The sequence below is a fragment of the Balaenoptera musculus genome, chromosome 8, assembly GCF_009873245.2.
Source record: "Balaenoptera musculus isolate JJ_BM4_2016_0621 chromosome 8, mBalMus1.pri.v3, whole genome shotgun sequence".
In the NCBI taxonomy this organism is placed as follows: Eukaryota; Metazoa; Chordata; class Mammalia; order Artiodactyla; family Balaenopteridae; genus Balaenoptera; species Balaenoptera musculus.
The window spans coordinates 4306979-4328324 of NC_045792.1; the positions used below are offsets into that span (position 1 = coordinate 4306979).

General features: G+C 41.6%; 1 protein-coding gene across 5 annotated transcripts in view; it reads left to right on the top strand.

Annotated features, from left to right (window-relative positions):
* The window catches only part of PRDM10 (PR/SET domain 10), an 89642-nt gene that overhangs the window by 29602 nt on the left and 38694 nt on the right, over positions 1 to 21346 (top strand). For 3 of the 5 annotated variants that reach the window (XM_036861010.1, XM_036861013.1, XM_036861012.1), the window contains exons 2-7: positions 2348 to 2529; positions 4922 to 5086; positions 7358 to 7417; positions 13890 to 13961; positions 18040 to 18265; positions 20021 to 20262. In XM_036861010.1, the coding sequence (XP_036716905.1) occupies positions 2461 to 2529; positions 4922 to 5086; positions 7358 to 7417; positions 13890 to 13961; positions 18040 to 18265; positions 20021 to 20262 (834 nt within the window). In that variant the 5' untranslated portion in view covers positions 2348 to 2460. Of the gene's footprint in view, positions 1 to 2347; positions 2530 to 4921; positions 5087 to 7357; positions 7418 to 13691; positions 14007 to 18039; positions 18266 to 20020; positions 20263 to 21346 lie in introns of those variants that run through there. The other 2 variants (XM_036861014.1, XM_036861015.1) reach the window with 2 other exon arrangements.

The window sequence follows — 21346 nt, forward strand, 5'->3', positions numbered from 1 at the left end:
ATAGTACTGTGGTTATGTGAGAAAACGTCGTGTTTTTAGGAAACAGGCACTTAAGAATTTAGTAGTAAAGGGGCTTTGTGTCTGCAACTTACTCTCAAATAGTTCAAGTTAAAAAGACAAAAGAGAGAGAGGGAGAGAGAAGGAGAGAGAATAATAAAGTAAGCATGGTAAAATGTTACCATTTGGGGAACCTGAGTGAAGAAGTACAGGAATTCTTTGTACTATTTATGCTGCTTTTCTGTCTGAAATTATTAAAAAATAAAAAAAATTTAAAAAGCACTTCTGATGTGGAACATTTTATGATTTTGTAATACTGAGCCTTTTATGTCCTTTTGTACAATTTTGTGATTTTCTTCCTTTAGATCTTTATATTGTTGGTGACATTCCTAGGTTTCTTAATATTTTTGTTCCTTTTTAAAAAAATGTAAGTTTTGTTGAGGTATAATTCACATACTGTACAACTCACCCTGACCATCTTTTTATGTATGCTTAAACATTACCGTTATATAGGAAGGCATGCTTTTTTTTTTAAAGACAACTTTATAGGGTATAATTTACACATGGTGAAATGCACATATTTTAATTGAATAGGTTGATGACTTTTGACACATGAATTCCCTATGTAACCACCCCCCAGTCTAGATGCAGGATAGAGAACATTTCCATTTCTCCAGAGAGTGTGCCCCCAGCCCCTTTGCTTATACAGTCACCTGTTGGCGACACGGGCGTCTTTTCCAGGACCCTCCGGTGTGTGCAGGGCGAGTGTGTGTGTGGTGGGGTGCCTTCGGGCGGGGTGAGGATGGTAGCGTTGCCGCTGAGCAGTCTCCCAGGCTGTTTGGACTTGGCTTTTCTGTATCCCAGACTTAGGCCCTGACATTGGGTGTTCCAGTTTCTTTTCTTTCTTCTATGGGCCTTATTCTGGTTCAGAGGTTGGAGCATGTGTAGCCTAAGAATGTTTCTCAGCTTATTTCCATTAACAATGGAGAAAATTCTGGCTGGGTTCTGGGTAGTGGTTTTTCTTTTCTTTTTTTTTTTTTAAAGAGATGTGCAATTTATTCATTTGTATTTATTTTTAAAAATTTTTGGCCACACCCTGAGGCATCTGGGATCTTAGTTCCCTGACCAGGGATTGAACCCGCGCCCCCTGCATTGAAAAGCAGAGTCTTAACCACGGGACCACCAGCACAGTCCCTGGGCAGTGGTCTTTCTTACCTTTAGTTGAATGGTGTTCTGAGCAGTTTGGCCTTTCCTGTCTATTCTGCTACTTAATGGGCTGGTGGGAGGAGGTGTATCAGGCCTGGCTGCCCTGTTAAACAGCAGATCTCATGTGACCTTTAAAATGTCAGTGTTTTATCATCATCAGAAGGGAAGATTGATTAAAACATCTATTTTGGAAAATAATAATGTTTCGAGATGTAGATTTTGTGCACATTGATGTTTAGTTGATGTTCGATTTGCTCACTCATCACCCCTGTATGGACCCAATGGGAAACAAAGTTTATATTTGTATTCACCAAATTGTGGCCCAGAAAATTCAGCTCCCTCCGCCTGCCATTTTTTCCTCGTTTTGTGACTTTTATTATTCTGCTGTTCATTTTGAGTTGGTGGTATAGGAAGTCAGTGTCTAAACAAGTGTGCAGGGACTTCCCTGGTGGTCCAGTGGGAAAGAATCGGCTTCCAATGCAGGGGACTTGGGTTCGATCCCTGGTTGGGGAACTAAGATCCCACATGCCTCGGGGCAACTAGGCCCGCACGCCACAACTACCGAGCTCTCGCGCCTCAACTAGAGAGCCCGAGTGCCGCAAACTACAGAGCCCATGCACCACAACTAGAGAAGAGAAAACCTGCACTCCACAGCTAGCGAGAAGCCTGAGTGCTGCAACAAAGAGCCTGTGTGCCACAAAGAAAAGATCTTGCATGCCTCAGTGAAGATCACGTGTGCCTGCAACTAAGATCTGACACAACCTAAATAAATAAATAAATAAATAAAATATTTTAAACAAGTGTGCAAGGGAGGGATGCGCTGACCGAGCAGCAGCGAGTCTCGGTTGTGAACCCAGCACGTGCCTGCATTTAGCATCTGGGGGCCTCGTCCTCCTCAGGAGAACTAAGAGGACTGCCGTCAGCATTTGTGATGAAGGTTCCATCCACCTAACTTGTGCCCAGAGCAGAGCAAGTATGCAATACATTGCATCATTATTCCAAATAATTTCTTCATTTTTACCTTTTTGCCCATGTGTGTAACCTTTCACAAAGCTTTTTTTTTTCCTTTTTGTGGTTGAAACTGTAATTTATTAAAATGCATTCATTTATTTAAAGTCTTGGGTCCTTTTCTCTCTTTTTTCAGGCACGTTGCAGAGAGGCCTTTTTGTCCTTGATGAACACTCGCGGGGTAGGCAGATGACTGTCCTTCACCCCGAGCTGCTCTAGGTGCCCAGGACGCTGTCCAGCAAGGAAAGGATGGATTCCAAAGATGAAAGCTCACACGTGTGGCCTCCGGCTGCAGAGCATGAGGAGAATGCCACACAGGTGAAGAGTGGTCTTCCAGCTGGGCCTTGACAGCAGTTTTTTAGTTGGTACAGTTTGCTGACAGCTAGAGAAATAGCAGCTCCTGTACAGTGATGAGTGGTTGGGAGGAAGCTGACTTGCAGAACTGGTGCCGAAGGAATGGGCAGCGTTTCAGCACTTTGGATGCTCCAGCAACATGGGTCGCTGTGATTTTGAGGAGCTACATACCACTCATGGCTTCCCTGCCTTTCCCCTATCTTATTGTCATAATGCATTTCACTGCTCCGTTTTATTTCATGGCATTGGTGCTGAAAGCTTCAAACTGGAGGTTTTCTTTATGTTATCCTGGAAAGGGTTTTGTTTCTTCATGTGTAATGAAGTACTAAAGGTATGCCTATAAAGTGAGTGGCTTTTCCTTTTCTTCTCAAATTCAGGATGTAAACCTCTAATTGAAAGTTGTCCCATTGAATCCACAGCTCTGGAGGTTAGTCGCTTATTCAGATGCTGCTGTAACGAGTGATCTCTGCCTTTCAAATTGCTATCCTAACCAGCTACACGTTCTTTTGACTATTCTTAGCAAAGGCGAACCTCTGCATTTTTGGTATGCATTTGAATTTTGAGAAGAGTCAGCACTCATAGGGAGCCGTGTTTACATGTGACCAAAGTATAAAACTCCATTTTAAAGCATTATAATATATATGTAATTTTAATTTAATTTTTGTCAAATTATCTAACCATAGTATTATTACCAAAATCAGAAAATTAACATTGAAACCTTTAAATATACACATTTTATTTAATTTAAACAATATAACAAATTTACAATACATATAATTGATCATCTGGTATGATTTGAAAGTCTGAGTTTGAATACTGAGCAAAAAAGTTCCAGAGATGCTTCCAGCAGAATAATTGAGAATGCTGTTTTGGTTCTCATGGAAACTATTTGGAAGGCTACTTTCATGTAGCTATATAGTTTGGTGTATTTTGTTTATAAACAAAAATGTAGTTCGTTAATAAATAGGGTCCACATTTGTGGGTAACCAGATGGTAGACGGCAGAGCTCAGCATCCTTTATCTCCTTTATCGCACCCCTCCTCCCAGTGTTCCTTCTCCCAACCAGGAATTCTGATTTAGCCGAATACTGGGTGTTGAAGAGTTTGGCTAACTCTTAAGGAAATTTTTTTTTTTTTTCTTTTTTAAGCACTGAAACTAGTTCAAGATTTTGATGTCAATGAACAAATCTAAACTCACAAAATTATTTTGCAGCACTTAAAACTGCGCAAATATCTTAGAAGCCTAAGTCTTGTATGGATGCAAACTGTATCTTCGTGGACAAAGCAGATTTATGTAGAAGCTGCACTAAGCGCTTAGTATAGAAGTGGAGGTTTGTTTTACTTATGTGGTGCTTGACTGCATGGGGTCTCCAGTTTTCTTTCTGGGGATTGAATTAGCTTCTGTCATCTTCGGGATCTACTATTCTCCACTGGAAAAAAACTGAAATAAAAAAGTTAGGTCTAAAGCCAAGACAGTGTAAGAGTAAGGAATCTGACCTAAGAGGGCCTAACTTCAACATCAGCACATAAACGATTTCTCTCCCGAATGTGTTCTGTGACCACCTGCTTTGTACCTTCAACATCAGCTGCTAGGCTGTATGCCAGCCTTCGAGAACCTCCAAAGCTGACTACTCGGAAAGCGCTTCACAGAATCCAGTTTCTGCTTTAGTTCTTGGTAGATAGAAAATTGTTTCCCCTGGTGACAACTGAAATAGTTGTCCAAAACCCCTTAAAAGTACTTTCGTAGAATTTTTTGTATTTTTACCTAGCTGGCAAGGAAGAGTTCTGTTACGTTCACCGAGTCAGCAAACGTTTACCAGCTCGCCTCCAGAACGGCCTTGGAGTATGAAAGAATTTGTAGGAAAGAAAGTGACCTTGTTTTAATGTGTTTGCCAAAAGGCACAGTTAGTTATAAAGTAGAATTCTTATGATGTGTTGAAAGCAATTGGCTTTTGAGTCTTGACATATTTTTTCACATTACAAATAATTTGTATTTTGTAGTTCGGTAATGTTGTCAGCCAGGCATCTTCTGTCACATTTCCAGGGTCAGTGAACCACCCTGTCAGTACTCCCCGAAAGAGATACCTGCATTGGACATTTGAGGCAAAGGGAACTTTAAATCGGTTGCCTAATATTGAGCAATAAATCAGTGACAAGGTCCTTGGATCCTGTTGCCAAGTCACTAACTCAGCATAGATGAAGGCGTATCAGTTGAGTTCTCCTTTCAGTGGGGATCTTTTAGAAATGCAAGTGTGTAATGTTCTCGGTCAGTCCTGCGTCTTTGTGAGACAGGTTTTGTTCCACAAGGGTGGTTGCTACATACTTGCTGGTTATTTTTTTTTTTTTTTTTGCCCCAGGTGCATTTTGTTCCAGACACTGGAACTGTGGCCCAGATTGTCTACACCGATGACCAGGTCCGTCCACCACAGCAGGTGGTGTACACGGCAGATGGTTCCTCTTACGCGTCAGTGGAGGGTCCGGAGCACACGCTGGTCTACATCCATCCCGTGGAAGCTGCGCAGGCACGTGAAGGACAATGGTTTATAGTTTGTTTGTTAATCAGTTAATTCGCCAATTACTTAGGTTTACTCTCTGCCAGTCACTGTGCTATTTGCTGGTGATGCAGGAAATATTCATATAAGATTTATGCTCTCAAGGAGCTTATAACCACCTGGGCAGAGGAAGATATGGTTTATTTATTTAAATTAAATGTAATAAGGAGTTAGAGCACTAACCTCGAATGAGTTCTTTCCCCAACTGACCATTGATATTGATTTTTTTTTAAAATTATAGATTTATTTATTTTTGGCTGCGTTGGGTCTTCATTGCTGCGCCCGGGATTTCTCTAGTTGCAGGCAGCAAGGGCTACTCTGTGTTGTGGTGTGTGGGCTTCTCATTGCAGTGGCTTCTCTTGCTGTGGAGCACGGACTCTAGGTGCTTGGGCTTCAGTAGTTGTGGCTCGCGGGCTCAGTAGTTGTGGCTCGCGGGCTCTAGAGCCCAGGCTCAGTAGTTGTGGCGCACGGGCTCAGTTGCTCTGCGGCATGTGGGATCTTCCTGGACCAGGGCTCGAACCTGTGTCCCCTGCATTGGCAGGTGGATTCTTAACCATTGTGCCACCAGGGAAGTTCTTGATTGATTTTATTAACAAGATTATCAGCTTTTACTTTTCCTAAGGTATCAACAACCAGGCCAAACATGGTAACTTAATCAAGACAGATCAGTGAAAACATGCAGATTATTTCAGTTAAACGAGGGATCCTACTAGCTTATTAACCGCTATTTACTAATAACTTACTGATGTGTAGAACTGTAATAGAAGCGCAGGTAAAAACTGTACAATTACAGCTACTTTCATTTTTTTGCCAGTGACTCTGAATATTAGTTTCCAAATGCATGACACGAATATTCCCCAATATATAAATGTTAGTTTGTATGGGACTTCCCTGGTGGTCCAGTGGGTAAGACTCCACGCTCTCAATGCAGGGGGCCCAGGTTCGATCCCTGGTCAGGGAACTAGATCCTGCATGCATGCCGCAACTAAGAGTCCGCATGCTGCAACTGAAAAGATCCCGTGTGCCACAAGTAAGACCTGGCGCAGCCAAAATAAATAAATATTAAAAAAAAAACAATGTTAGTTTGTATTGTTAGCACTTTACAGAGTACAAAGCACTTTTAAACATATTAAAAGAGAAATCAGTTCCATGGTTTATAGTAGGATCCTGGTAATAAAAATTTGCCCTCATGCAATATTTAATCAAGAGACTCAAATCACTCCCAAGAAGACATGGGACCCACCTAACAAATACCTTTCAAATCTACATAAAGATGAAATTGCCTAATAGTCAGATGGTACTTTCGGAATGTTCCTTCTTTGTTTTAGTCCCCTAGCTGTATTAAAATAAGTGCATATAGATTATGTGAAGAATGTCCTGTGACCAACTTTTGGTTCATTACTGTGTTACTAAGTGTCTGAATTATGATAATTTTTTTTATTGTCAAATATAAGAAATCTGACACTGGCTGAAATTCTCTTTTACAGTTCTCTGGAATCAACACTTAACCTTAGTTCTTATGCCCATAGGTTTGCTAAAGCCTCGGGCAAATTAAAGTCTCTCGGAAAGAATACTTTTCTGGACTGGAGATTTTCTGTGATACCCTGGCTAAGATCATTTTGAAGATTTTCCTTCTCTATTTATCTTTGCTGCACCACGACCCAAATAATGTGTTTATAATCAGAACTTTTAAAATTATGATTTTACTGGCTTTTATCCAAAAAAGAATCTGTGGAACATTAAATTCAATTTATTTTCCTTCTACTTCTCTTGTGATAATGAGTGTGCATTTATATTTGAAAGAGTTGTAATCCTTGGGTATACAGTACTCTTCTATTTGCCGGTATATCTCCAACTATTTTCATTTAATTGCAAGTCTACCCCTGTGATAGAGTGTTACGTGTTGAATGCATGCCCCCTTGTTCATGGCATGCCTTTTTAATTAACTGTGACATTCAGTCTCAGGAGAGGTTTTGCTTTAGAGTAAACTCCTTAAACAAGTATGAAGTATGTTAGCCAATAGAGATGGTTAGCTTTTACAATCTCTTTGGAGCCATCTGAATGAAAGGCTTTAGCAACATGTAAGATTACTATCTTTATCTTCTTTGTTAATGAAAGATTATTACTAGCTATTTGGTAGTTAACTCTCTCAGGAATTGGTGCTTAGCAGTAGTATAATTTTTCCTGTGTAGATGAGCTATCTAACGATCTATTGATAAGTTTTTGTTGTTGTTTGTTTAGACGCTGTTTACAGACCCAGGCCAGGTAGCTTATGTCCAACAGGATGCTACAGCTCAACAGGTAATGAGTTGCTTTTTTGCCTTTTTGTTGATTGTGGATAATACTGAAGTTACCCTTCCCTGGAATGCCCCCAACCCTCTGTACTGTGCATTCTCTGGATGTCTATTTCTCATGTGTTTAGAATATTCTCAATGTCCATTAATGAAAACAAAGCAGAACATGACACTAACACACTCCAACCAGTATATATTGCAATAGCGTGGTAATAAAAAAATGATTTGTCAGGGAAATTTAAGCATTAAATTAAAATAAGCATATCAACTGGATATTGGTTCAAGTTCCAAAGAGTAATCCTGAGTTTCAAAAGTGTCTATGGAAACTGGGAAACACTTTAGTACTTGGTCTTTTTTTAAAATTATTGAATTATAGCTGATATACAATGTTGTGTTAGTTTCTGGTGTACAGCAAAGTGATTCAGTTATATATATAATATATATATTCTTTTTTCATATTCTTTTCCATTATGGTTTATTACAGGATATTGAATATAGTTCCATGTGCTATACAGTAGGACCTTGTTGTTTATCTATTTTATATATAGTAGTTTGTATCTGCTAATCCCAAACTTCTAATTTATCTCTCCCCCTCCTTTCCCCTTTGGTAACCGTAAGTTTGTTCTCTATGTTTGTGTATCTGTTTCTGTTTTGTAAATAAGTTCATTTGTATCATATTTTAGATTCCACATACAAGTGATATCATATGATATTTGTCTTTCTCTTTCTGACTTACTTAGTATGACAATCTATTTTTAAATATTAGGGAAAAATTCCTGCTTAAATTACATATATATTTAGTGGCAACCTTCCTCATTCTACTTTCAGAGAATTGAGATTCTTCTTGGTTTTCTTTCCTTTTATCTATATTTCTAATATATCCTACTTGACTTTGAGGGACTTCTTCGTTATTTTCCTCCAGGTTGCACAAGTGATAAGGAAGGTGCAGAAGCTAGATATTGTCAGTCTTACCCTCAAGGGAATGTGAATCCAAATAGTTTTATTTTCATGTTGGCTAGCATGACTGTTATTTAGCTATACCACTGAGTGTCATGAGTAATTATCAAGTAAATTCTCATTAGTAAGCACTTTCTGCTTTTAAAATTTTTTAGTAGGTGATTTGGAAACTTGCATTTTAAAATTTGGAAAATGAACAGTAATTGTGTTGATATTATTTATGAAATCTAGCGAGAATTAGGAGTCTTCCTAATATCAGTTATGGTTGAATTTATTCCTGATTGGTAGTGACCTACAATTTTGTGGGTCTGCCGTCTTGAATGAGAACTTGTCTTAGCCCATCTGGGCCGCTATAACAGAGTGCCATACACTGGGTGGCTTACAAGCAACAGAAACTTACTTCTCACAGTTCTGGAGGCTGGGAAGTCCAAGACCAAGGTGCCAATAGATTTGTTATCTGGTGAGAGCCCTCTTCCTGTTCACAGATGGCTGTGCCCTCACATGGCAGAAGGGGTGAGGCTGCTCTCTGGGGTCTTGTATAAGGGCACTAATCCCATTCATGGGGGCTCTACCCTCATGACCTAATCACCTCTCAGAGGCCCCACCTCCTAACACCGTCACAATGGGGATTGATAAAACAAATCATGTCCATTTCTGTGAATATTTATTGATTCCACCAAGCAAGCAATGGATAGATTTAATTCATTTTTACAACTTGGCAGGAAAAAAATAAAATGAAATGCCTTTGTGTTTCATAGATGATTAATTCATTCACTAATATTTGGAGTAATGATTTTTTTTCATAAAAAGTTGAAGTAATACAAAACAAAAGAGAAGTACATTAAAAAACCCAAACAAACAAATTATGCCCAGGAACATCCTCATTAATTTACAATTGGTAACTATTATTCTAGACTTCCTTCCAGACATAAAACAGACGAAGATAAACAAGCAGGGGAAAATTGTGCCCTAAATGCTGTTATTAATCTAAATACTTTAAACTTAAATTTACTTGACTGTAGTAGAAGGAAAGCGAATGGAGGTGAACCTGAAAGATGTTGGAGTCCTCACGGTTTCCTAACCGGCCTTGGGCTCCGGTCCCCTGTGTCCTCAGCTCTTGCTGTGATGACCTGACATCAGCACACGGACACTTCCTCCCCCTCCTCCCCTCCCCCACTGTTTGGTGTTAGTTGCATTATTATTGTAACTAATGTATTTATGTTCTGTTCAGTAACCACAGCTATTTAGAATTTTGCTCCATTATATCCTGGCATTTAATTTATACAAATCTTGAGTCTAATTTTGATTATTTTCCTCATTCCTTTTCTATCTTAATGCCTGTTTGAGTCTTTCTTTATCTTTGAAGTTTTTCTTTGAAGTCTAATGACTTCACCAGCATATGAATCAGAATTCCCTAGGACAGGGTGTGTCCTTTTCATGTATAGGTTAAGACTCTGTTTCGGGAACATTTTCATCTATTAGGTTTTTGAAGATCTATTCAGTCTCATTTGATATGTTCACTTTTCCAGGAATATCAGTGTGAGTATATTGACTCTGCTTTCTATATCTAACATTCTCTCTGTGATCATTTTTATATCTATTCTTTTCCATGTTATTTGTGTAATGTCCTTTATGTCCCCCATATTTCCTTACTGTTTTTTAAACTTTCTAATTAAATTATAACATACATATGGAAAAGTGCAAAAACTTATAAGCAATAGTGCAATGATATATCACGAAGTGAACACACTCTGTAACCAACACCCAGATTAAATAATAGAACATTACCATCTCCTAAAAGCCATCCTCACGCTCTCTCCTAATCACTTCTCCTTCCCTTCTCCTCAAAGGTCACACTCTCCTGCCTGCTGGCACTGTAGACTGGTTTTCCATGGTTTTGAACTTTATATGAACAGAATACCTTAGTATGGTTTCCTTTTTGTCTTTTTTTTTTTTTTTTTTTAATTTTTATTTTGGCCTTGCCACTCAGCTTGCGGGATCTCAGTTTCCCGATCAGGGACTGAACCCAGGCCACGGCAGTGAAAGCTCCAAATCCTAACCACTAGACCACCGGGGAAGTCCCAGTAGGTCCTTGTTGGTTATCTATTTTATATATCATAGTATCCTTGAGTTTTAAATAAAAGTTGAAAATTGTCTTCTGGGTAGAGGTTTTTTGATAGATTTATTCCTAGATATTTGGTGTCTTTTGATGGTATTGTAAATTATGGTATGATTTTTTAAAATTTTATTTTCTAAGTTCTATTTCTGATTTTCTTGATAAATAGTCAGGTTGTCTATGATTACTGACATTTTTACTTCTTTCCAATATAAGGAAAAAAAATCCAAAACTGGATTTTTTCCTTCTTTCTGATATAAGCATAAAAAATCCAAAGCTGGATTTTTTCCTTCCAGTTTTATTGAGATATAACTGACATATAGCACTGTATTATAAGTTCAAGGTGTATGGCATAATGATTTGACTTACCTACATCGTGCAATGATTGCCATAATAAGTTTAGTGAACATCTGTCATCTCCAAACGTAAACAAATAGAAAAAAAAATTTTTGTTGTTGATGAGAACTCTTAGGATTTACTCTCTTAACAAGTTTCACATGTAGCACACAGCAGTGTTCATTATATCTATCGTGTTGTGCATTACATCCCTAGGACTTATTTATCTTGTAACTGGAAGTTTTACCCTTTGACCACCTTCATCCAATCCCCCCTCCCCCATCCACCACCTCTGGTAACCACAAGGAGCATCTCTTTTTCTATGAGTTTGTATGTTCATTTTTGAAGTATAATTGACCTACAATACTGTGTTAGTTCCTGTTGCACAACATAATGATTTTTTTCTATACATTTCATACATTCCACGATGTCTAGTTATGATATGTCACCATACAAGGATATTACTCACTGACTGTATTCCCCACACTGTACATTTCATACCCATGACTCATTTATTTTGCAACTAGAAGTTTGTACCTCTTAATCTGCCTCACCTATTTCTTTCCTTCCCCCACCCTCCGATACTCTGGTAACCACCTGTTTGTTCTTTGTCTATAACTCTGTTTCTGTTTGTTATGTTTGCTCACTTACATCTTTTATTTTTTATTTCTTCTTTTGTCCCCCCTTGGTCTGCTGGCTAGGATCTCCAATACATTATTGAACAGAGGTGGTGCTAGTAGGTTTGTAGGTTTCTCATTTTCCTTCCTGATCGCAGAGGAAAAACTTTCACTACTTTACTATTAAGAATGATGTTTAGTGCAGGATTTTCTTTTCTTTTTTTTGGCTGCACTGTATGTCTTGGCCTACGGATCTTAGTTCCCCGACCAGGGATCGAACCCGCGCCGTCTGCAGTGGAAGCGCAGAGTCTTAACCACTGGACTGCTGGGAAGTCCCTAGTGCAGGATTGTTATAAAAAGAACACATTGATTAAGAAAGCTCCCTTTGTTTACAGTTTTTAATGCGTGTTTATTATTGATTGATGTTGATTATTACTCATGGATGTTGATTTTTATCAAATGCTCCTTTTGAATCTGTTGAGATTTTTCTCTTTACTGTTAATAAGGTGGATTATATTAATTGATATTTAAAAGTTAATCCAGCCTCGCATTCTGTAATAAACTCTATTTGATCCTTTTCATATATGTCTGGATTTGGATTTGGTCTGCTAATATTTTGTTTGGGGTTTTATATGTTTATTCAATAGTTCATTGTATTTTAGCCAGTGTATTTGATATTTTTTTTCTTTTAAAGTAGCTTTCATCTTGATGATATTTTTTTCTTTTAATAACATCTTGAAAAGCTACATAATCATTTTTGTTGGCTGTATAGTATTCTATTATGGGGATGTACTATTATTTATATTCTCCATCTATTGTTTTATATGTAGGTTCTTTCTTTCTGTCTTTCTTTTTTGCTACTATAAAGAACATTCTCACAGATGTCATATCAGATTATTTCCTTAGAATAAATTCCCCAAAGAGAAATGATAGAGACTAAAGGTATTCATATTTTAAATTATTTAAGAACCAAGATTTTTGTGAAAGTGAAAAAAGATACAAATATAAAAATCAAACACTTTAAATAAAAAGTTAGAATCCTAAATTTGAATTAGAATATCAGTTTGAACTCATGACTTTTTTTTCTCTTAAAAAACATGTTTTCTAGTTCTGGCCACTGAAAAGGTTTAGATGAAGTCATCAGTCCAGTAGCAATGATCCTATGTGGTCTCTAAATACAGTTTTCCAATAAAAGGAATCAGGGCTACTTAGAAAAATGACAGATTCTAGCCCTGGGGCAGAAAATGTACAAGATGTGCCTGAAACATCTTGTCTTATCAGAATGCAAGGAAGCGAGTAAAAACTTCTCTTCTGGGGTCCTGGGAAGGAACTCAAGATCTAACTCGAAGGGACCAAAATGGGACAATTTGACTCATAAAAAAGGAAAAATATCTACAGTAGATTGAAACACATTAAATATATTTAAAATCCACAAGTTCGTACTGATATGAAAAGAAATAACTCTTTGGTCACTCTTTGAGGCTGCTAGGGGACCACCACATTATAAGGAAAAGTGGTAAATGACCGGAAAGAATCCAGCCTTTCCCCCCGAGTGTCCTCAGGTAAATAATCACTTGATGAGGGAAATTTCATTATAGAGGCATCCAACTAATAAAGAAAGGGGGGATGACTGGCTTAGAGTCTCACCATTTTTCATCTCCTATGATCAGAAAAAAGCTTATGAGGCACTTTGTAGTGAACGGATCAACTTACCCCTCTGAACATTGTCAATGTCACTAAAAGGAGAGAACATTCATTACAGGGTTCCTGGTGTTGTGTACCTCCTCTTGACATACAGCACTGTGTTTTTCCACATCAGAGGTATTCCTCCCCCAAAATTGAACCTGAATCTGATCGAGTCTCTAGATTTCACTGCCAACTAATAGGAAGCACAGTAAACAAAATGGAACAAGTTACAAGACACACAAGGATGCAGTTAGCACCATCTAGACTGCGGGAAGCAGACAAATTGCGGAGGAAAAGAAGAGAAATGGAACTTAACAGATTAAAAGAGGCTTCAGAGACATAGCAGTCAGATGCAGCACGTAGACCTTGTTTGGGTCCTGATTTGAACAAACCAAGTGTAAAAAAAAATTATGAGACAATTGGGGAGATCCTAACAATAACTGGATATTTGATGATGTTAAGGAATGATTATTTTTTAGGTATGATAATAAATAAAATATAAAAGTCCTTTTCTGGTAGAGATATCTACTGAACTACTTAGAGATGAAAATGTATAATGTTTGAAGTTTGCTTCAAAACAATCGAGTGAGGGGGAAAGTGGGCGGGAGAACAGTTGAAGGAAGGTGAGCTCTGAGTTGATAATTGTTGAAGCCGAGTGATGGGTACATAACATGTATTATACGATTCTCTCTATTTGATATAGGTTTGAAATTTGTCATTATAAATGGGAAAGTCATTTTGATAGGACTTTCTAAATTGCTTTTCAGATGCTGAAAAAGTTTACATTCTCACCAACAGTGTATGAGATCGCCCATTTCCACACGCCCTTGCCACATTGGGTATTTGCATTCTTTGAATATTTTGCCAATCTGATAAGCAAAGTGGTATTTTGTTGCTTTAATTTTAAGGTATCATTTTAATTAGAGGTTTTGTTGCCATTTGCACCTCAGAGGGCCCTTCATCTTCTCCAGTCTCCAGAAACAATCTGCCTGTTTATGTTTTGTACAAAAGAAAAGTTGTCCTCAGACAGCTCTGTGAACCCGGCATTACAGGCAGGACAGCCATTGCCTTAGCATCTGTCTTTATTGCAGTTTCCTTTCAACCGGCACGGTTTTTATTTCTGGCTATAACACCTCAGTGATTATCAGTTTATTCCACAACCTGGATAGATTCTGGATAGAAAGTTAGAGTGAGGGTTTGACATAGATGATGGGTGGTTTTTTTTTTAATCCTTAGCAAAAAGGTTCCTGTTTTTTCAACTGTCTGTAGTGGTGGCAAAATCCATTTGAAGCCTTTTTCATATACGCATTCCCTCGTCTGTAAGGAAGGCAAGGGACTCTCCAGACCTAGAAGCACAGTCTCCGCTTTGTTTCTGAAAAGGAACATGTGTAGCTCCCCACACACTGAGAGGAAAATATGCTGCCCTCATAATTGGTCTCAGTAGGAACCCGGAGCATTCTGTTGTGTTTGCTGCTGTCCAGTGTAGTTTCATGTTTCACTCTCGGATAAATTGTATCCTGAAGTGCATTATGTCGTTTCAGAAATAACTACTGAGAGTGATGTTAAGTGGGAAGGAGAAAGTATACCACGAGTTTAACAAATTCCTTTTCCTCTTGCCATGCTTTATTGTGTGTGACAAAATGCACGGGCGTAAACTATTTTTGTTACTAATCTTTTCCTCTAAGTGAAATGAAGTTGGCACCACGGCTCCCCGCCCTGCTGTTGCCTCAGGAGCAGGTGTGTTACCTTGTTGCTCGGGTACTCACGGTGTGTGTGCTGTTTACCTTCTCCTTGAATCCACTCAAGTCCGCAGGGGCCATTGTGATGTAGTAGAAAAGCAGGGCAGAGTCAGAATGTGGATTTCATCTCTGCCGCTTAGGAGCTGGGTGGTAAAGTGATCCGGCCTCAAAGGAATTTAGATACATGCCTGGCACGCAGTAAATGTCAGTTGAATTTGAATTATTAATGAAACAAATCTGTAATGCATGCCTACTGTGTGTTAAGGTCCATGCCATCTGAAATACACAGTTCTCACCTACAAATGATTATCCTCCCCGCTTTCCATCCCTTTTCGACGGTCACTTGCGTGATTCTGGTATATGTTCCACCTGTGCTTCAGCGTCAGTCCCTCTAGGAAGTGCTGAAGGCTTCAAGCCTTTTCTTTGCCACAGCCTTTGAGGAGAGTTCCAGCGCAGGCACGAGGAGGTTGTCGGTCTGTTTTGATGTCAGCTTTCTCAGCAGTGGCGAGAAGCCAGCAGTAACTTGCCTGACCGCAGTCTTTCTAGCAGCATCTGTTGGGGAAAAATACAGCTCAGCTTCATGGGAGTAACTCCCAATTGCTGAATCCATTCTTTCAGGTTGGCTCTGCAAAGAGATAAAGAATTTATGAGGAGTGGAGGTGGATATATGCTTTGGTTTGTCCAGTGTGTGATAACATTCATCACTAAGGCTGGCATAAGCTTTGAGTGGCTTAGAGTAAAGGGTGATATCGAAGCTGCGCTCTGAGACAGCAAGTGGGAGCCGATCAGATGAGGGTGCAGAGGGGGTGGCAGATGCAGTTCTGTTGCCAGAAGTCCCTGCTCTTTTGCTTGTTGACCCCTCATGTCAGTGGGCATTTTATTGTTGTTATTGAAGTTGAAGCAGAAGCATCTCCCAGAATTTTGTCCTCCTGTCTACACTTCTAAAAGACCCTGAGCTACAGATGGAATGTCACGCAAGAGTCTGGCTCCTGGGTTAAGTGAATGCATGTTAAAACACGCATGTGCTATTTGAGGTAACTGATTTTATCTGCTTTCTTCAGCCTGAGGGTTTCACATGTTGGGCAGTGACCTTTAACTGCCTTGGCAGGTCAGATTCTATAGTGTTGTTTCTTTACAGAGTTTGAGAGGTTCTTAGACTTAGATGCACAACTGAGAAAGGATGTTTCTCTGAAGAGCTGCAGAATGTCGTTTCCCAAAGGGCCAAATGTATTTCCACAAACTAATTTTCACTGGATACCTGCTATGTGGCCAGCAGCCTTTTAAGGTTGTAAAGGAAATACATGCTGTCACTTTGGTCCTTAAAGAACTTAACGATAAAAATAATAATCTATTATTATTAATATTAAGCAGTTACTAAATGCCAGACACTCTACTACTGGCCTCATATACACATTGTTCCACTTAATCCTCACAACAACCTATGAGGTATGTATTACCATGCCCATTTTACAGATAGAGAGACACAGGTTCAGAGAAGTGTGTTAACTTGCCAGCATCTTAATCCAAATCTGTCTGACTCCAAAGCCTGTGGTCTACTTGCGTGAGGTACAGTTAGAGAGGCAAGCTGGGCTCACAGGAAAATGCACACGAATTGGCAATGGAGACAAAGCTACGAGGAACAGCTAAGGTGTGACATGTCAGAACCAAGATTCTGAAAGATCTTGGCAGACTGAAAGAACAGAAAAGACAATAAAATGAAATTTACTAGAGATACATGGCCATTTAAGTAAAAATCAGCTATGTAAGTCCTGAGCAGGAGAAAAAGGGTTCAGTAGCGCTCTCTGAGTGGACAAGAGGACCCAGTGACCTGCCACTTCCAAATGGGGCAGCACTAGGACGTGGCGGTCTCCAGTAAACGCTGGTGCAAGCTGACGGGGATCCGCTGAGGGGTGGATGGACACAGCAGGGCTGTGAGCGATGGGTCAGTGAATTAGGGGTTTTGGTCTTGAAGTACTGGAGGAACTGTCTTCATGTGGCACAGGGGGGGCACTTACTCGGTGTAACTCGAGAGGGAAGTCGGGGAGGTCTCGACTCCACGGGAACATCCCTGAGCTGTTCCAGAACCATCCGGGCTGCCTGGTGGGCACCGTGAGGACACGTGAAGCCCAGGCTGGACGGTGTCGCTGGGTGGGATTCTGTGACTCCAGGGGCTGCAGAAGGTCAGAGCAGAGAGCGGACGCTGTTCCCAGAGAAAGCGGGCGACGAGGGCGGGGTTTAGACAGTTGCCGAGGGAAGAGCATTCTAGGCGAGGAAAGACAAAGAAAAGGGAGTAGGCACTTCAAAACCCCTGTCTTACTTGTTGAACAGGGGGAGGGCATGACTTGAGTATGAGTAATGGTGCTAACGGGGCAGGAGAAATGCGCTTGCATCAGAGGGATCTGAGTGGTAGATAACCCGAGGCTGCTTATTTAGGAGGTGAGGACTTTTAAGGTACCATTATTTTCTTACGGTGTATTTGGTAAAGTTGCATTAATCGAATCCATGACCCAAACCGTGTCTTATTTGCAAAAGACTAATTTCAGCGTGATGAACAAAATAGGCATCTCTTTCCTTGTTACTTACAAACCTCGGCCTCTCTGAAGTGTGTGAAAGGAGAGCTGGTACCCACTGAATTTTACCAACTGCGTCTTGCACCACGTGTTCAATTTTAAAGCCACGTGGTTGAAGGCGGGTCAGATCTTTACCTGCATTATGGTGTGGCCACCTGCAAAAGCAGGAGGGTCCCCACCCCAAACCAAATTGAGGCTGATGATACCACACATGCTCCAGGAGGGTTTGGAAGGGTTTGTTACTTTCATATTTGAAGTCTCCGGGGAGACAGGGCAGGCCCCTCATGCAGGTTTGGAAAGGCTGAGAGAGCAAGGAAGTGGGACTTGAGGTGAAGGGTGGGATCAGCACGAGAGTCCCCAGCACCTGGTCAGGGGCTTGTGGGATCTGAAACACCTGCTGGCATCAGCAGAGCCCAGATGTTGGGCAGAAACAGCAAAAAGGAAAACAGATTCCTTATTACAGCCCATAGATGGAAATAAAAGTCATTTCTGCAGGGCCTTGAAGGGAGCTGGTGAGAAGAGTATCGCACCAAAACCTTGTATTCTGCGTGTGTGTCCCAGCTAACCGCAAACAGGCCGTACTAACGTCACGATTAAACGTTGTCCAGGCCTCGTTGCCGGTGCACAACCAGGTGTTGCCTTCAATTGAGGGCGTGGATGGCTCGGACCCTTTGGCGACCCTGCAGAACCCCATGGCCAGGCTGGAGGCCAAGGAGGAGGAGGACGAGGAGGAGGAGGAGGATTCTGAGGAGGAGGACGAGGAAGACGGCGAAGACACAGACCTGGACGACTGGGAGCCTGACCCCCCTCGGCCCTTCGACCCACACGACTTGTGTAAGTGGCGCTGCCGCTTGGGAGCGTGTGTGGGCGCGGGGCGGGCTGGCCCCTGCCGGGGCTCCTCGTGCGGACGATGCTCCCGATCTAGGTGTCCCCCCCGCTCCGTCCTCAGGCGGCCTGTGAAGGAGGCCCTGGCTGTCCCTAGAGTTCTGAGCATACCGACGAGTGGACTGAAGCCCGGAGGAAGCTGGGCAGCCTGCTCGGCGCCACAGGGGGCCGGGGCTGGGTCAGGACCGAGCCTCAGTCTCTGATCCCAGAGCTCCAGCTGCCAGACCGTGATGTTGTCCAGTCCTGGCAGATCCGGCCATTTCTGAGTCCACAAGTTCCTTTCCTGCTTTACCTCTCTTCATACCAACCTTAAAAAATGCCTGTTATAAAAAGACGCCTGTTATAAAAAGACACCCCAGGCACCAGAGCGCTGCATCTTCTAACTCGACTAACGCTCTCCACAGTCTTGTGAGGTCGGCAGCTTTCCCAAGGTCGTGCTCAGTTGTTCAAGAGTCAGGGTTCAAACTCGGGTGCCCACGGTCAGCCGACACTACTGTCCGTCCTGCCTGCTTGGGGGGGCGGGTCCTGCTTCCACCCACCAAGCCATTGCCGCTGCCCATCAACTTCGTGCCTAGATGGCAAAGTCCTTATCTCCTCTTGTGAGTTACGAGACTCTGCAGAGCTTTGAGGGCTCACCGTATTTCCCCTGGACCTTCCGTGTAGTGGTGGTAGGCCTGTTTGCATGGGGCCAGTGTTCATCTCCACGCCCAAAGAAGGGCTTCCTCATTTTGCTTTTCTTTGAATTCATAAGTTTTCAAGGCAACTCCTTAGTCAAATACACACAAGGTCACTTTATCTTGTAAATATTAATACAAGGTAGCTCTCCATTATTGGAGAACTGTGGAAATTGAAAATACCCATTTTCTAAGTCAGGTCATCACACAGCCAGAGTTGGGTAAACTATAACTGGTTCATTAGATTTGTTTAGGGCCATGAGTGTGCTCTCTGTGTGGCCCGGTCACTTTTCTCTGTTTTGTGGCTGTGCCTATCTCATTCTGGCAGTGAGCTGACAGATGGGTGACACTGGGAAAGGGGGTGAACGTGGATGCTTAGTGCCAACCGATCACTGGCAGAATGAGCTGAAAGTACATATCAGGGCTGGGCTAGTTGTGTCATCCAGGTGAATGAAGGATGGGATGCTAAATTCATTCATTTCAGCATTATCTTCACACAGTACACATGGAAATCTCAAACTCAACAGCGCTTTTTCTGTTGATTTAGACATGCCCAGACAATAAGGCTTCTGTTAACTCCCTTTGAGGAAACTGATTAAACATTATTGTCAGGTTTTTAAAAAACAGCTTTATTGTGATATAATTTACATACTGTAAAATTCACCTAATTTACATATTATAAAATTCTCATCAGATTTTGCAACATTTAGCCTAATAAGCTCTTCTTTTCTCTTTTCAGACATGTTATAATTGATTTGTAAGTTTAATGCCACTATTTGAATGAATATCCAATAGAGGAATAAATCACAGCCTGCAAATTATTTCCGGCAGGCCGCAAGCTAATTCTGCCTGATTTTAGAAGAAAAGTACAGGGTTTTAGTGGTCTCTGAGGAGTGATGTATTCCAATGGAATGGGTATTGCGGTTGTAGGAGCTCATTGAGTTTGGGCTGGGAAATTTAGCTTTGGGGATTTTTCAGGTTGGAACTTTTTCCCTGAGACTGTCACGTTAAGGATTTCCTTCTCGTGCAGGGTGCGAGGAGTGTAATAACGCACACTCTTCCGTGTGCCCGAAGCATGGCCCCCTGCATCCGATCCCCAACCGGCCGGTGCTGACTCGGGCGCGGGCCAGCCTCCCCCTGGTGCTGTACATCGACAGGTTCCTGGGCGGTGTGTTCTCCAAAAGGCGTATCCCCAAGCGCACCCAGTTCGGCCCCGTGGAGGGGCCGCTGGTCAGGGAGTCGGAACTGAAGGACTGTTACATCCACCTCAAGGTAATTTATGCTTCACCAGAGTCCAGTCTCGTTCCGATGATTTTTAAGGGACACGCATGTTCCCACCAAGCCTCTTAATGCAATCTCATAGCAGTTCGCTAGTATTTTTCTTTCTATGCTTGACTTGTTTCAAATGGAGACGTTTTCTCTCTCACCAATGACACAGAGGGTACAGTTTCAGTCCCCGAAGTCTTACGTGAATAATTCTGAGAGGTGTAGTTCTCAGGGGCTGGATTAGTCTGGGAGGGCTGCCAGAATCAAACACGACAGACCGGGGGAGCTTAAAGAACCGATGTTTGTTTTCTCACAGTCCTGGAGACTGGAAGTCCAAGGCCAAGGTGCAGGCAAGGCTGGCCCCCTGTGAGGCTGCGCTCCTTGCCTTGCAGGTGGCCGCCCTGCTGCTGCCTTTGCACAGGGCTGTCCCTGTCTGCAAGGTGCCTCTGGAGCTTCTCTGTGTGTCCTGATCTCCCCTTCCTATGAGGACACCAGTCAGATGGGATTGGGACCCACTTTTTCAAAGCCCTGTCTCCGAATGCAGTTACATTCTGAGCTACTGGGGGGCTAGGGCTTCAACATACGAATTTTGGGGGGACACAGTTCATCCCATAAAAGGGACTCGACAGCTTTTTTTTTTTTTTTAAATTTTATTTATTTATTTATTTATGGCTGTGTTGGGTCTTCGTTTCTGTGCAAGGGCTTTCTCCAGCTGTGGCAAGTGGGGGGCCACTCTTCATCGCAGTGCGTGGGCCTCTCACTATCGCAGCCTCTCTTGTTGCGGAGCACAGGCTCCAGACGCTCAGGCTCAGCAATTGTGGCTCACGGGCCCAGCTGCTCCGCAGCATGTGGGATCCTCCCAGACCAGGGCTTGAACCCGTGTCCCCTGCATTGGCAGGCAGATTCTCAACCACTGCGCCACCAGGGAAGCCCACGACAGCTTTTTTTTTTTTTTTTTTTTTTTTCAAATTAACTTTGACTCGAACACGGAGAGAATTACGTCGACTCATGTTATCTGTTAAGTGGCCATGATGTTTTTATGAAAACCTCTTTTCAGTTTTTGAAACAGGTCTATCCTGTTGAATCTTTT